Here is a 17,462-nt window from a genome sequence, read left to right as displayed (position 1 = left end):
GTGATGACTACAACAGAGTTTAAATGAAAGCGAAACACTTTCTTGTTTTTTTCTGCGCTGTTTTATTGTAATGAGACACTGCTGAACTAAACGCTGCTCTTCGAGAACCCTGGGACTCGATTAAGGGAATAAATAAAAGTTATTTGCCAGAAAACCATATTCCAAAGTTTAATGTTGCTCCTCCATAATTCACGTCCAGGAGATGGATTTGAATCAGAGTTTCAGTCGCATGAAGCCATATCACAGTCCACCTCCTTCTCACCATATAACCAGAGTTCACACTCGCCTAAATAAACTGAACTGAGTTTATTTAAACCCAACAAACGGGTCAGTTGCGAAAGCACCAAAAAAAACCCATTTAGCGTCTTTCTTAATTCCCCCTCCTGCTCTGATGAGTGACAACGATGACCCAAGCACTTCATTCAGAGACATTTCCACACTGAAAAAGTGAAAGCGGTCACTCGTTCCAACTGTCGGCGACAGGAAACCGGCTCCCTCCTCAGCAGAGCCTCTGAATCGCATCTTCCTCCAAAGCAAACACGGCCCAGACGATGGTGTGACAAGGCTGAGCTGGTCGCCTGAAGGAATCCAGCCCCCGTCCCAGCGGGCCCCCCGCGGCTGGCCCAAAATGAAGTAAAGTGGGCTATTTCTGCAGGCGTTCAGGGACCGGGGCTGTCCGTCACGCTGTCAGGGGCAGAGTGAGAGGAATGGACCTGGAATGCTGACTCACTCAGGTCTGAGGCCCCCAGAGGCCCCAGGAGGCCACGTTATCCCCTCCCGCCGCTCGGTGGAGAGCAGATAATGATCCGTGGCCCTGACCCCGCCGCTCCCAAATCCCAGGTCACCCTGAGAGATTCCCGCAAGAGCGCCCGCGCGCGCGTGTGTGTGTGTGTCACACAGGAAGAATTTTAATGCAATCCAGAGATCAGCTGGCTCACCTCCTCCTCCTCGCTCTCTGTCTTCTTCATCTCTGATCAGGCAGCCCGGAGTCGAGACACACCAGGATGCAATTAGCAGGATGTGAAAACTGCAGCGAGGACGAGCGAGGAGACGATGAGAGAACCATGTAGAGAGAGAGTCAGGCAATGCCCTCGTGGAGCTTTTCCAGATTTAAAACCTGAGAAAAATGTTAACAAGAAACATAACTCCATAAAGCTGAGCGAGCCACCCCCCAAAAGGCTCTGTTTATGTGGTGGTAAAATAAAGACACGACATCTTCTGTGGTTTCGTGTTATCGCAACAGCTAATTAGTTCTGATGTTTTGGGTAAACTTCCCAGATCCGAGAAGAACCCATGAAAGGAAAACAGCGCCTTAATGACAAATAAAAAGGGCCATTAAAAGGATGCTCAGAGCTTGTAAAAACAGACGGCTGGGTAAATGAGAAGCAGGAATGCACCTTTATTAAACACAACCTGGGCTTTGTCTTCATGCTTATCTGACACAAATAGTTTTTATCTAATGTAAGAGGAATCTGAGTTTACAGGAAAAAGTTAGATGCGTTTGGAAATTCTGCTTGTATTAAAACAAAACGACATCTGTTGCTACAGTTATTAGCTTAGCGTTGCATAAAGGCTGGAAATGTGGAACCATTAGCATGGCTCTGCTAGAATGCAACAAAACACCAATCAGCAGCTGGTTTGTAACTTATCTTTTGTGGGCAAAGTCAACATTTTGTGACTTTCTGTGACATCAAAATTAGATTTTCTGTTAGCTAGTCATTGTTTGTAGCTTAGCTACAATTGTGGATAGCTTTAGAGATTTTAGCTAATGTCTTTCTTTGTTCTTTCACAGCCAAAGCTTGCTACAAAATCACTTTGTCAGCTCAGGCTGTCTTGCTTACTAACAGTTTCAAATCTCTCCTGAATCATTTAGCTTTGGTGCTGTTTCGGCATTCACTTCTCAATTTTTTGAACCTCAAGCATGCAGCATGGCCAGGTTGAAGACACCAGTCTATTGTCATTTTAATGATAAACCAGTGGAATGATACAGAGGTCCATAGATTATACAAAGGGAGATGTTGCAAGAGCTTGAGAAACAGGTTTTGTCTTAATGGCAACTACTGTCATTCAGGTTGGTTTCTCGCACTGGACCATGAAAGATGATCAGGAAACTGCAGGAGTACAACATTTATTGTATTGCAGTTTGAAGTGAGATGGGTGGGTTGGATTTGTGGCTGAGATGAGGATGTTTCATCACTTTGTGTTGATGAACAATTTAGCATGTTCACTCAGGTGTCTTCCCATATGGACAGCTGAATGTTGTTTCCTTTCCCTGCATTATAGCAGGTATTCATCCATCATGTGCTATAGAATCAAGGGCCCCAAAGCTTTAATTGCCTTATGGGAAATGTAGGCTCCAGCGTTTTTGGAGCTTGACTCATGCCTCGGATGAAACAAAAGTCCAGATACTCTGGTCTTTGTTGTTTTAAGTTTTTGGAATTACACCTCAGTAATTTATCCCAACACTGAGCCGACAAACACAGATCAGGAACCATGCATCCGGCTCTTCAATCCCAGAAACAGAAAGCACAGTCACACAATTTCCTCCTCCAGTAATTATGTCCGGAAAAACAACCAATAATCAGTCAGACACATGCACTTGTGTTTACACCCGACACAGGGGGGAGTGTGTGGACTCTGTGTTGAGTCAGTTAAGGGCTTTAGCTGTGTTTTATGAGCCTGTTTGGAGCTCCAGAGGAGACTCAGGCTGTTTGGATGGAAAGAGCGTGAGTAGAAGAAAGCATTTTCCCGGCGCTGTCAGTCCCAGTTTGAGTCGGGGCTGCAGCTTCCCTCCACACAGTCCATCATCCCGTCTAGTTCAAAGACCGTCTAGCTGCAGGTCTTTGTCAAAAGCCCAGTTGGATATCTTTTATGTTCAAGATGTAGGATTTCTTAGCACAACTTTGATTATTTATTTATTCCACTTCTCTTGTGTGATAGTGCCAATATTTTACACGAAAGTGCTCAGCTTGCTCTGAAATTCATGTTGCTTTATTGTAGCCCTTTTGCCTTTGAAATTTCTCTCTTCTTTTTTTGAAGTCTCCTCTCTCCCTCTCTGCCTTCCTCGGCTAACTCTCTTCTTCTTCTTCTTTGCCTCTCTGTTGTTGCAGCCCCCCACCACATCTTCCCAACCTTCCACACGCCGATCCCGATTGACATGCGCCATCACGAGGGGCGATACCACTACGAGCCTCATGCACTCCACGCCATGCACAGGTAAGTGACCGCCTTCTTCTTCTTCTTTCTGGGTAATTATCTCCAAAGAGGCTTCTTCACTAAACTGGCTTCAAGTCATCAGATCTTCTTGATGCAAATAGTTATTTCATATTCAGTTACTCCAGAACAGTACAGAGGTTGTTTTTTTCTTCTTCTTTTTTTTAACTCTGGAGGATTTGCTGTGATAGCACGCTAGCTGATGAGAGCTGAACGTTTGCCAAGTTCAATATCAAAAGCAGATGACAACATGCTGACTTCCAAAGTGAATAATCAATGCTAGTTCCTAAATTTCCCCTCTACAGCCCTTGTTTCCGATACAGTTTGATTATGTGGGCAAGCTTTGCTTTTCTGGCTCCAGCCGTCTGGGGATGAAACACTCTGATGCTTGAGAAGTCTGAAGTTCAGCTGCTCGGATCCAAACTGGTAAAAAATCTCACTGAGAAGAGAGGAAAATATTCTCCTTTAATAGCTGAGGTGCCACTAAGCAAGGCATTTTACCAGCAGGAGGAAGATTTCCAGCTTTAACTGAGGTTCCCTGTTTTCAGTGGTGTTGAAAGTATTAAAGTTTTACTACACTGGAGGTTTTTGTCCTCAGTTTGGTACAAGATTTATGGACTTCTTATGTAAATGCAAAGCTCTTTAAAGATTGATGTTTTCCTTTTAAGAAATAAGTTATATCAGATCAGGTCTACCAGTGAAAAATAAGAATAAACATGCCCACAGTGTCTGAGTGGATATACTAGTTACATTTATGGCTACTACTAGCTATATTTACTTCCCTTTCTGTTTCTGACTAAGTGAAAAGTTAAATAAAATTTAAGTTGGATGGTATCAATCTGCAGCTCGCTCCATTAGCAGCGATCGGCAGGGCCGGATCCATCACTGATGACATAATACACCCCACCTCCGCCCAGCACCTCTTTATATTCATTAATGGCTTGTTGTGGAGCTAATCTGTGTGGTGCAGGCCGTGTTGCCCCCGAGCTAGCACCGTAATTAAACTCCTGGAGTATAGAGGTCACAAAACAGGCTTCAGTGCTGGTGGTGAGTCTGACTTCTGGGTTGCAGTGAGGTTCAGTCACAGATGAAATCCCATTTATTTTCTCTAGGGAAATTCACTTTGTTGAGAAAACACAGTGTCGGTTTTGTTCTTGCTTTTATTTAAAAGTCAAACCAGAATTTTTCCCCTGAATTCTCCAAAACCTATAACCGTGCAACAGACTGAATGAGACTTTGGTTTCACTTCATTTCACAGTTTGAAAGACTCTGAAAATGTGTCTGGTTTAAAGTTGGTTCTCAAAACAGCGGTTAGGAAAGTCACTCCTTACGTTTTCAACTTTTATGGAGAGCTTTTGATCAAAATACATGAGTTTCATCAGCAGCTGGAGTCATTTGCAAGGTCAGGAATGAACTTCACAACAGCCTTGCAAACTCAATCTGTTGATGAGGTCCATTTAGCGCAATTCAAAACTCCAAAAAGACTTCTAAAGAAACTTTACAATAAAGCCATTATCCCACAGGAACTGGAGCCATGAATTTTATCGGAATGTTAAACCTCCCAGCTATTTGGGAAAAGTCATTGAGATGTCAGGTTAACCCCAATGGGGAACAGAACTCTTTCAAGTGGTGAAGTCGACCATCATCCATGTCCAAACCGCCTTTGACTCAACATACTTTATATGTAGATACATACTTCACTGATCTAGGTTTTAGCGTTGTTTCTGTTTCTGATTTTTATTCGATTTTCCTCTAAAAGGATGATGGGTCCACAAGAGGGTTGGACCATGTGGCTAACATGTTCCATTGATTGTCTGTCCATAGATGCCTTGGTCTCTTGGGGTGGTTGAGGTCTGTTGAAGTGATATCTGATTAGGATGCTTCTAGGTGATGGATTTTGGGTATGTCCTCCTGGGCAGACCCAGGACATGCTGGAGAGATTATATCTCTTGCCTGGCTTGGGGATGGGAGAGGGAGGTCTGGGCTTCTCTGCTTAGACTGCTATCCCTGTATCTTGACCCAGATAAGTGTACTTGGATGGATTTTTATTTGTTAAAATTAAATTCACTTTTATTTATTTAACATCAATTGAAGTTTAACTCGGGACCCGCCCACTACCCTTTAGATGAAGTATACGAGTCTGGTGATGGCTACTTCATAACATTAACTGTCAAAATAATATGTAAACGGCATTAAGGTTAATTAAGGGTCTGGTGATAGATGGCAATATCTGAGATTAGTGACATTCAGGTGGTTCTGTAGGTTGTTTCCCCATTATTGCATTAAATTTCATAATTATTGGAAGATTTATGTTTGATTTCATCCATCACTATAATTTCATGTTGGTCCCTTCGAATGAATTTGCATGTAAGGAGCAGCTACACTGGCAATCCCAATTAAAACAAGAGAGAAACCAGGAGGAGGGTATTTGTTTTATTGACTTTAAACTAGAGCAGAGACATTATACACAGTCTATGGGACAATCTTGAAACACTAGAGATGGTTTTCCTACCCCTGCCCCCAAAGAGCTAATAAAAAAGCCAAAACGGGAAACCAATCCTGACACATTAGAGGTTTATACTTGTTTCAGAAGTAGCTGTAATGTGTTTTCTGTTTTATGGGTGTGCGTTTTCTTTATTGTATTTAGTTTTAATTATTGGATTTTGAATCATTTTAAATTTCACTGATCTGCATGAAACATGCTAAAGAAACAGAGTTTGATTAATGATTACTTGACTGGTTTGTGCTGCCTCTTGAAGACTGAAGTGGAGTATTCCTGCTGTGTCCCAAATGTGTCCCAAAAAAATACATCGTTAGCAGGAGTGAAGGCCTGCTAGTGTTAGAAAACTTGTAGTGAAATAATAAAACTTAAAGTATTTTAACAAAAACAACAAACAGAAACTGCACATCTTAATTGTAAACTTTTAAAAAAGTGAGCTATATAAAATCAGGCAGAGGGCTGCCGCATTCGTGGCACACTTTGAACAACGAGGAGACTTCAGTGTTACTTTATCACCGAAGAAAAACTGGCGGTGGGACAAAAAAAGTCAATAGAATCCTCCAAATAGTACTCTTACATTTAAATTCACAGATTTGATGGTGATGCATACTTCGCGCCTGGCGGAAGCAGGGCTATTCATCACGCCGGCTGGGAGAAGGGAGGGAGGGGGTAGGGAGGGGATGGCTGTCCGCGGACTCGGCCACCTTGATTAATGTGATTTGATCTTGACAGTGGACCCCTAATTCATCAAGACCTTGATCTAGCTGTCGCTCCCCCCTGCCTGTGCCAAATTCACCTAATTACAGGAACATTGCGCAGCAAATTAAGTGCGGTGTCATTTGTCGCCTGCCGCGGCACTTTATTACACACTCGTGGCAGCGTGTCAGAGGTCCCCTCCTTGATTGTCTAACATGACATCTCGCCGCCGTCCCCTTTATCATTGTTTGCATATACCATAATGAGAGGGCTGGTTATTTTGTCAGGCCTGTCATAAAAAGCAGCCGAGGGAAAGCTTCTTCTTTTTTTCCCTCCACCGCATGCACAGGACGCTTTTTCTTCCCTCGCCGTTGCCGGCAGATGACAGTAAGGCAAGAAGGTTGCAGATGAGGAACACTTCCTCCTCCGTGATGGTGTCTCTGCGGACGGAGCGAGTCTGCAAACAGCATCATGTATAAGGCAGGGATCAGATCTACATATTGAAACTTTTGGTGGAACGGAGTAACTTTTCTGAGAAGACATTTTTAGTTCTGTAGATGGGGCAATGAAGGACACTTTCCTCCTGCTCTACAGTTTACCTGCTTGTGCGGCACTTTGACACAGTCCACATTACAAAGTGATTCACAGGGGCAAGAAAATAAAACTTAAGAAAGATATAACAAAAGACTAAAACTCAAGCAAAATCAGGAAAGTCTTTACCCTAGAAGTTGCTTTTAAGATCAACTTTCCTTTAACTTTAAAGTAAGTTATTTACACTACCAATCTGAGTTCCTGGAGATCGTTCCAGACGTTAGGGTCCTGTTAGTTTTCTGCTGGTTGCTTGACTCAAACTACAAACCTCTCAGAGATGTAGCTAGAAAACATGCCATTTAAGGCCTTAGAAATAATTAACATCTTGCCATTTCCAGACCATCCAGGCTAAAGATGGGAATTTTTTCCAGTTTAAATGAAGAAAATCTCCACTTTATGGACATGCATCAGTATGTATGAGACTGGACAGATGAAAAGCCTTCTTCAGGGGAGCCAAAGTAGAAGAATGGGAAATTGATCTCAGACAACATGGAAAAAAAGATCAGAATTCTTGTTCCAAGACATTCGTTAATAGATTTTTTTCTGCAGTAATGGAGAGTAATGAAAGTTGTAAAATACTAAACTCAGTTCTTTCTGTCCTGGTTAAAAGCCCAGCATCTCAGTTCTGTTCGATTAGATGTTTTGTTTTTTTTTAGATGCCTTTGTGTCTGTAGATGCTAAACTCAAGATGTGCTGGACAAAACTGAAGTTAATATTGAAGCTGATACCAAGATTTCCAAAAGTCATAATTTTATCAGAGAACCAGCTAATGACAGAGATTTTCAAGTTAGAACCCAACAAGAAATTTCCCTTCTATACCTTGTACACTGGAAAAAGATAAGCGAGGAGTTACAGCAGCTCATGAGTCATGGACTTTGTGTTAAATTAAGCTAAATGCTTCCTGTTTTAGTGTCTTCATGATGAGCTAACAGTATGTTTGTGTTAAAAATTCGACGTAGATTTTCCCTCCTTCATTTATGATCAGTTGTAGTGAGATAATAGCCTGCTTTTTGTTAAGCTAGTACTACCATTGTTCCAAAAGATACTTGTTGAAAATCTTTCACCATCTGAGATAACAGTTTGTAATTAGTTGTTAAACCCAGTATTTTTTAGCAAGTTTCAGCTAGTTTCAGGTGACTTATTTCATTTTGATGATTCAGTCTGTTCATTTGGAAAAAAATACTGTCCATCCAGCTGAGAACTTCATAAAGGCAGCAACTTAGAGTGTGAGATGATCTAAAGAGTGAGTATATTATGGGCTCAAATTGTAGTCATAAATATTTTGTACTTGTAAATCAAATGCGTAGTTATGAACTGAGTTTTGTAAATTTGTCAAATTTGTGATTGACATGACATTGACCAATCAGCTGAAAGGAAGAAAAATTGGGTCAAAATTCGTACTCGTAAGTTGAAACTCACACACAGCCAGGGAAGCGCAGAGTAGTTTTTTTTGCTTTGTGTCTGTAACCAGACCTTAACACAAAGAATTTGTAACTTCTGCAAATATTTTTCACAAACAAATCTTTTTTACATGCACACAAATTCTCATCTATAGATGCACGAACATAAAGTTTTCAGATATTTTGGTTTACAAGGTTACAAAACTCAGTTCATAACTAAGCATTTGATTTACAAGTACAAAATATTTATGACCACAATTTGAGCCAATAGTATATCAGTGTGTCTTCAGCAGTAACTCAAATTACTTGAAAGCAAAACATATATAAAGAAAATAAATGTGGCCCAGAAACAGACTCCTGTGGCACACCATAACTAACAGATACCTAAGAGACACACACAGTTTCACAGCTATATGACAAAAATGAATACAATGTTCATGTTAAAACAGTACCTCTGTCCATACAATTTTTCAACTCAGAAAAAACCTTCTCAAAGTTTTTTTTTTCAATTTCAATTTAAAGCTAGGCTTACATCTGCTTGTTAACATGGATTTCTATTATTTATTTGTCAGTGCCTGACATGTCAAATGGAAAACACAGTTTTATATTAATATTTAATAGAAAGACATCCAGAAAGATGTTATTTAACAATAAACACAACTTCTACACATCAGTGTGTAGACTGAATTTCTAAACTTATCCATACTTCATTAAAATTTGGTTTTTAGAGACGCTCATAAATAAAATAAATCTCCTCAAATCTTTAAAGAGAAAACAAACTGAGGATGAAATGATGAATTGACTTCTGAAGCAGGCCGTGATTTGCAGCCCCATCTTCTGTTTGTTTGTATCTAGGTCATTTCTTTTACCTCATGAGGCGTTTGGGGGTTTCAGGTTGGCGATGGTGGAGGAGGTGGAGGGGGCATTGTTGCCTGTTAAGTTTGAGAGGTCTGCTTCACGCAGCAGACTCATAAACCTACAGTCGAAGTTTATTCAGTGGCGCGCTGCTGCACGGCGTGATTTATCTAAATCAGAGAGCTCGCCGGGCCCGACACCAGAGACGAGAGTCACTGTCACACTGTAATTCATCTCTGGTGTCATCCATGTATATGTGCACACACACACTCACAAATAAAACAAAAATAAACAGAAGGATGCAGAAGAGTCCATATAGCTCAGATGCATCTTTTACTGCACAGGAGTTTTTGAGGACCAAAAGACAAGATATGAAGATATGCTGGTCATGTGGAGGTTTAACTGCGAAAAATTAAGCAGAAATGAGTCATAATAGCGTTAGAGATCAACTCAGTGAAACTGCTGTTTCAGAGTCTGTCTGCCAGTCTGTTACCTCCAGTTTAAAAGCTTTGTAAAACACAGGAACAATCACGGCTCGGCTGTTTTTTATTGTCTAAATTCATGATCCATCAGCAGCACTAACAACTTGGGAACCAGACGAATCCAAGAGCTTATGTGCAGAATGCCTCTGGCCCTCCTCTTGTTCAAACCAGGCCAATCACAGCCGTTTATCTAATATAGAGTAGGCCTAAAAAACAACCTAGATGGCTGCTGCTGATATGGCCTTTTGAATCTGCCGTTGTCCGGTAAAAGAACTGGTTGGTAGATTTCCTCTAAGAGAGCATTTAAATGGACCTGAAGTCTTTGTTGATAAGAAAAACATGTTGGTTGCACTGTGTCCCACATCCTGCTATACTTCTGTTCTTTAGCTAGGTAAAGATTAATGTGTATAATAATGCATAATAGTGCACTGTAGGCTAAAAACAGAGCAGAAGGGGTGATAATCAGAGAAAAACATTCAGAATTTCAAGTTTAAAGTCATTAATTAGTGCTAAAATTAAAATTAGATTATTTTTTACATAGAAAGCATTAGATTTGCAAAAACAGTCTCAGAAATCATCAGACATAAAAGTCAAATTTATGAACTTTGCCAGGTTAAAATGACACTGCAGTGTATTTTGCCTGCAGTTAATGGCCTGATTGCTTCTACTGTAAAACTTAACATTTTAATATCTGTGAGCACTGACTTACCTTTAAAGCCAGTTTCAAGTGGCCATTAGAGGAACTGCACTTCTTTGCGGCGCTGCATTTTTCAGTTGAAGAAGTTGCCGCTTCAGTGCATGCAGTGATGTAAAAACTTTTGAAAGTTCAGAAATGTGTGTTAAGTTGCATTAGATCAGATTTGAATGCTTGCAGATAGAAAAGCAGGCGTAAAAGAAGTAACAGTAGATGGAAAAAAGTCTCCCGATGCATAAAACAAATTGTGCTCATTATAATTTGAAGAACTGAGATGTATACCATAAGATTACATTTTTTTCTCAAGAGACAGAAGACAGGGATCCTCTTTGTAACCACCACCTATTTCCGCCTCTCCCAGGCGGCTCCTTCCTGTCTCAGCCTGCTGCATGGTGCCAAACCAGGACACGCTTCGAAGGTCGAGCATTGTGCTCAACCTGCAGCCTGCTGGCACCTTCCGAACATCTGAATATTACATGACTAGCTCTTAGTGTGCTTAAACAAAGCTTTCAGGTTAGATTTAAAGAGAGAAATATTTATATTCTCATCTGATTCAGACTGTGATTGTTGGAGGAGCTTGTTATCACGGTAAACAACCCAACTTAGGCTGGATTCAAAGACAGACAGGCCTCAGGCTGTTACATGACGAGAGTGTTAATATTTCAAACTGACCGAGGGGCTGATTATGTTTTTGGGTGGAAAATCAGATCTTTATCGTGTGCATGGGGAGACAGAAAAACATTGCCTCAGTCGTGATGCAATCCAACGCTCTGGCTGTGAGGCAGTCAAGTCTTTGTTGGATGGACGGACAAGGGAGAGAGTGTATTTTTAATGAAGCAGCCAGGTGAGAGATAGAAAAGATTTGGTGAACCTTAAGCAGAGGTCGTCGCACAGATGTGGAGATGACTGACTGAAACATCAGCTGTGGGTTCAGATTCAAACTACTTGAATGAATAATGATAAGAACTTTTTCATTTTGATTAAATGTTCAGTAGTTTTATTGACATTTCTAACTTTGAAATTGGTCAAAACCCCAAAAGGTCTTTCGAGCCTGTGGTTAATAAGAAATAAAAGAATTCTTTTCATCTAGCTGAGAAACTTTCCTCCTTCACGAGAGGTTTTTGCTGACACCGATGATTGACTTTGGCAGCGACTCTTTGAAATTCCGCTGTCGTGGTGAAACATGAGATCAGCACATTTTAGTTCAATTAATACTTGATGATAGAACTTTTATTTTCTCTTCCTGCATCATGTTCTCCATTAACCATTGGCTTTCAGGATATAATTTCTATTTTTTTTAAACACATACTATGGTTTAATCAAAAAGTGCACCTTCAAACTATGAACTCTCTCTTTCTCTTGAATTACTCATTGATTTTTACCACTTTGACAAAGCCCCTCTGGACTTCCAAGCTCTTTGGAAACCTGGTGAAACTTTATTATATATATATGTTTAATACTATCACTGGGGACATAGCCAAGATAGACCAGGGACAGCCACACCTAGCAGAGAAAAAAGCCTGGCAACTCAACACAATGAAGCCCGTTACAGAGCTATACATGTACTGACAGAACTGAAAGTACATCCAGTGAGTACTGTTTTCTGATTGTTCGAGGCAGTTCTGCTTCAACAAATCCATACAACTTTTGCTCCAACTTATACAAAATGCTCCAGAACCAGTGGAATTCTAATGAGCCCAAACCTGAGTCACAATCCAAAGACAACGTGAAGAATAAAGTGAAATCAAGCCAAAAGCCAGTCCTAAAACTATGAAGTCCAAAACTAAATCTGCAGTCAAGTCCTAAACCAAATACAAAGTCAAAAATAAAATTATAAGATATAAGACCAACTCCAAAATGAGTCGAAAACCCAACTCTAAACTGGAGCAAAAGCAGGCTAAAAGTATGTGAGGACCAAAGACACGTCAAGAAACTAGTTTAAAACAGCTGAAAATCCAGCTGTTTTAGCCAAACCCAGCAAAAATCTCCAATGCCAAGTCCCAAATGGCCCAAAGGTGAGCTGAAAAACCTAAAATAAAAGTCAGTATGTAATCCAAAACCATGTGCAAAGAGGTTCGAAATGAAGTGCAAAGCCATGTTAGAAATCATATAAAAAGGAAGAATAAAATAAGATAAACAAATTAGTCCAACACCTGATCTAAAGCCAAGTTCAAACCGCAGTGTAAAACAAAGTCCAAATTAGAATGAATCTAGTCAAAAATGTATGAAACTAAGACCAAAGACAAGGCAACAGTGAGAGTGAAAAAAACCTCAAATAATGTCAAAAACAGTCTAAACTATGCACAAAGCAGTCCGAAGCCAAGGTAACACCTAAATATGAAATCAAGAATAAAACATGGCATTACAAAGTCTGAAACGTATCTTAAATCAAAGACAAAGTGGAAGCTTGTCTAAAACCAAGTGCAAAAGCAGTGTATGGCATGTGTAAAACCAAGTACAGACATGCAATCCAAAAATCGTGCCCTGATCTGAACCTCATGGTGTCAGTCTGAGATGAAATGACTGTGACAAGCAAATCTGACAGAAGAACTCTGAGAACATCTCCAGTTTTTCAAAGCTTGCTCACTTCACATTTAGTACAAATATACTTTTGTGCATATATTTGTGTGACTCTGAAGTTCACAGATTCAGGACAAAGGTGTCAGCTTTGCATTCTTTTATCAGGCTCATCTTCCCAAAACCGCAGAATCAGCCATCTTCTAGATAACCTTACACAGGTGAAAGACGCCCACAAAATGCCCCGTGGACACAAGTGTAATCTGTAGAGGCTGTTCTCCTCGCTGTGCAGCACTTCCTCCCCCACTGTCTGCTCGTCCCATGACCCTGATCTCACCCCTTCCTCCTCCTCTCCCAGATCAAAAGCTCGATAGAGGAACCGCGTTAGACGTGATATCACTCTCAACACTCTGTGTACACTGAGGTGGATGCTGGGAGGATTGGGTTCGCAGATGGATTACTCATCGTCACCGCAGGAGTTTGTGGAGTGTGAGGGCGCTTCAGGTGGTCGTGTCAAAGCGTGCTTCATGTTGATGGCACGCAGCTTTTAAAGGGGGAGATCCTAAATCTGGAAGCTAACAAGTATTATGTTTGTATATCCAATTCCTCTTTGCTCCATTGTTACAAAAGTGTGAACATAACCTCTGGAGCTGGTTGCTGATTGGGTTAAAGAAGTGTAAACATCAACTGCAGTATGCAGCAGTTTGCATATAATTTGTCTTTTCTGTTCCAGCCCTGCAGGTTTGGCCGGCAGCCCCGTCATCTCCGACATCTCCCTGATTCGCCTCTCGCCAGCTGCAGTGGCCACGGGTGACTCTCCCTTCAGCCCGCCTCACCCCTATGTCAGCCCTCACATGGAGCACTACCTGCGCTCTGTGCACAGCAGCCCCACCCTATCCATGATCTCAGCGGCCCGAGGACTCAGCCCTGCGGACTGTAAGTTCTTCTCTTTTTTATCTATGAGACGAAGAAAGACATTTATTTCTCTGTCTGCTTTTACTCTTCCACATTGTCCAATCAGTTTTCAGGGGACAAATTCAACCTATATTGTTGTAAAATGTAACATTATTTCAATGGATTTTTAAGCTTTATACATCATTTACACATTTTACCATCTTTGGCTTAGTTTACCTTCAGGACCTTAAAATCCTTATTTACTTTTATATAACTGTTTTTTACTGCCATCTTCCCAAGCTGGCAGACAAAAAAATTGTGCATTTTCATAATTCATTCACGCTTTGGACAAATCACTTATTGGAGGATTTCTGCAGATTATCAGGTATTGGAGAAGGATATTTGCTTTGTCTCCTAATTATGGATACATGTAACCATTTTAATATGTCTAACTAGTCTTTAAGCTGAAATCAAAAACAAATCCCAGCTAATCCAAGTGTGAAACCAACTCCAAAATCCAGTCAAATGCCATTCAAAACCATGGACAAAACCAGTCTGAAAGCCAAATATAAAAACAAATAATACATTTTTAATTGGTTTCTTTCTAAGAAACCAAACTGCAGGCTCTTAACATTACAATATAAGTGCCTTGAGGTGACTTTTGATGTGAGCTGGAGCTATATGAATAAAAGTATGCCAATTGAATGTATCATAACCAAGCCAAAAACTAGTGTATGAGAAGTATCTTTTTAAAAATGTAGATATTTTAAATTGTTTTGAATAAATCCAAAGATATGAAGCCATTGTAGACAATAAATGACCTCCAAGCATGTTAGGCTAGTTATATTTTGTATTTATCATAAAAGTTTATGGTTCTATTTCCACTGGTTGAAAACTGCTTTGGAGCATCGTTAAGTAATATTGTGATTTTAGAAGGAACTACTTATGACTCAGTCGGCAGTCTGGGTTTGGTGACATGTTTTGGGGTCTTTCTGCAGGGAAACCTTGACCTCCTCATCCTTCCACATTGATACTAAGAGGATCCTTTCAGAAACACTAAGTTGAAATTGATAAAACAGTGCTGGCAAACCCTCAACAACCCCCCACCCCTCCTCAAAATCTACCCGGACGTGATGACAACTCTTTCCTCAGCGCTGAATTACAATAACAGATTGGAGCGCGGTGGTGGGACGGGGTATAAATCTTCTTTTACAGTCTGTCAGTGGTAATGTGGCAAAGCTTTTAAAGTGAAATAAGCAGCCGCGCCTGAGATCGGCCCATGATAAAGCTGCACCAAAGGAGAAAAGATTGTTGAAAGACAAGGTGTTGAGTTTGGAAATGAAGACTGCTAGCCTTCCAGGTGACCTCTTTATTCACCTCAGCATGGAGATGTGACTTCCTGTTATTTTCACATTGCTGTTAAAGGACACTTTGGCAACAAAAAAATGTAATATGTGAAAAAAAAGTCAACTGGAGCCCGTTTAAATAAGCATCTTTTTGTTTTTCGGAGGTTCTGCAGTTTTTAACCTGCCGGCTCTCTTCCTGCACTGCGTCTCTTTTCCCACAGCTTCATCTGATTAACTAGCTCTCTGGTCATCATTCAGAAGTTTTTAAGGTGGAAATGTGATCCTGTGAGGGCGAATTAAGGGCAGCTACTTCAGCTATGAAGTCAGCACGAGCACGGCGTCTGCTCTTTTTTACGCCCAGAGGCCTGATGTCGTCTGAAAGATCGATTAGGACTCGAACAGGAGGTAGAGACCCTGAAAAAAGGGAGCAAGACACAATGTGAGGACGTGGAGGAGAAAAACAGATTCATAATTCAGACTTTGAGGTGCTGACACATTTAAAAGGATCTTACTATGTGCAGATGTTAACACCAATACGATTCATGTCTTGAGTTTGCATTATAAAGTAGCTGTAGGCTGCCTTAAAAATCAATAAACTAGATTAATTGGCAGATTAATTAAGTGGCTGCAACCACCTTAAAAACTGAAGAAAAAGTAGTGAAATTAGGTAACTAAACTCATGATGTGAAAGTTCCTCCACTGTCCATCAAAATAATCAGTAAATCAGAACTAATATTTACACTCCGGAGTCTTTGACCTTAACATACACCAACAACATAAAGACTTGTTTTCCTTGTGTGACTGAAGAAATGGGGAGTTGGTGGGTGGGAGCACCTACACGGGCTGTTGCACATCAGCGATCCAGCTCCACCCCACTGGCCCCTCTCCCCATTCAGAGATCCCCTCAGTGTGAGGCACCAGGAATTTGCCCCTCTCCCCCTTCCCTCCCTCCTCCTGTTTAGCCATTCACTCCATCCCTGCATCCATCTATCCTCCCTGTCCTAATTTCCTGTTCTCATAGCTTTCTTTAACTCTGCTCATTCGCACCCTCTCTGCTTGCTCCTGCAGTGGCCCACGAGCATTTGAAAGACCGTGGGCTGTTTGGACTTCCTCCTCCTCCACCTGGAGCCAGTCCGGCTGAGTATTATCACCTAATGGCGAGCCACCGGAGCCCCTATAGCGAGCTGCTCATGCAAGGGGCCGGGGCCACGGCGGGGGCCCACCTGTCTGACTACATCGCTCCCATTGATGGTGAGTACCTCTGAGATTTGACTTGAAAGGTTTCCAGCTGCAGTTTCAAAGAAATATTTCCTAACTTCTCTAAGCCCCTAGTTTTGGTTTTCTGGATTCTTGTGATTTTTAGGCTAAGAAGTTCAGACATAGTACGATGACAGTAAATGAAAAAATGTGAAACTGCAGTTCCTGTCATTACCAGTGGAAGGTGCCTCCAAAACTGAGTCGGTCCCCATAGACTGCCACGTTACAATGTCCAGCTTTACAGCAGTGATACACCCATACATTCTATTTAACTTCGGCCTTTTGCCCCAAACAGGTCACCTGGTTGTAACAAAAAAAAAAGAAAGGAAAGGGGCTTTAAAATATCAAGGATATGAGTGACAATGTACGCCACCGTATGCTATACGCAAATGGTAAAAATGTGTGGAAACAGTTTTAAAGTTGAAACAAAACCTACATTTGAACCTCTTTTGGCTTTTCATATTGTTGATTTTGACTTTCCTATCCAATGTATAGAAAAAAAAAGGAAACAAACATTTCAGTTAAGTTTTTATAAGTTTATCTTATTTGTTTTGTCTTTTCTTTGGGAGATGAATCACAAACTACAAGTGTATCTAATCTGGTTATAAGAGTTGTATATACTACTGATAACAAGCAGTGTATCTGTGTATCTTATGTGTTTTTATAGGTTATTTGGGGTGTTACTGTATTGTGAGCGTTATTTCAGGTGGCAAATCCTGTATCACGTAAAAAGTCAGTTCATCCAGCTGACTAAAGCTGACTGTAGAAAGGTCTCTTTTCCCACCAGCCCACCCAGCTCTACCCAATGAGCTGCTTTGACCCCGATTAGGGAGATGAAATTCGTATCACGTTGGAGATGAAACAGAGATCACAGGAGAGGTGTATAAATAAAAAAGCCCTGTGTACATTTTTCATGTCAAACATCTTCAAACATCTGAAGGGCTTCAGGTATTGGACATGTGCTGAGCAGCTCGCCTCCACACCAGGCCTCCACCAGCACTTTTCCGTAAACATGGA

At 41.0% G+C, this 17,462-nt stretch overlaps 1 protein-coding gene across 1 annotated transcript in view; it reads left to right on the top strand.

Moving 5' to 3' along the window:
- Positions 1-17,462, top strand: part of LOC146361485 (zinc finger protein GLI2-like) — a 98,690-nt gene that overhangs the window by 53,747 nt on the left and 27,481 nt on the right. The window contains exons 3-5 of the mRNA XM_084922024.1: positions 3,111-3,216; positions 13,682-13,884; positions 16,257-16,439. Coding sequence (XP_084778150.1) covers positions 3,111-3,216; positions 13,682-13,884; positions 16,257-16,439 — 492 coding nt within the window. The remainder of the gene's footprint in view (positions 1-3,110; positions 3,217-13,681; positions 13,885-16,256; positions 16,440-17,462) is intronic.

The sequence above is a fragment of the Perissodus microlepis genome, chromosome 23 (assembly GCF_051167445.1).
Source record: "Perissodus microlepis isolate ML-2025 ecotype Zambia chromosome 23, ASM5116744v1, whole genome shotgun sequence".
NCBI lineage: Eukaryota > Metazoa > Chordata > Actinopteri > Cichliformes > Cichlidae > Perissodus > Perissodus microlepis.
Note: the sequence above shows the minus strand (reverse complement) of the source record. Positions and strands in the feature narration are given on the sequence as shown.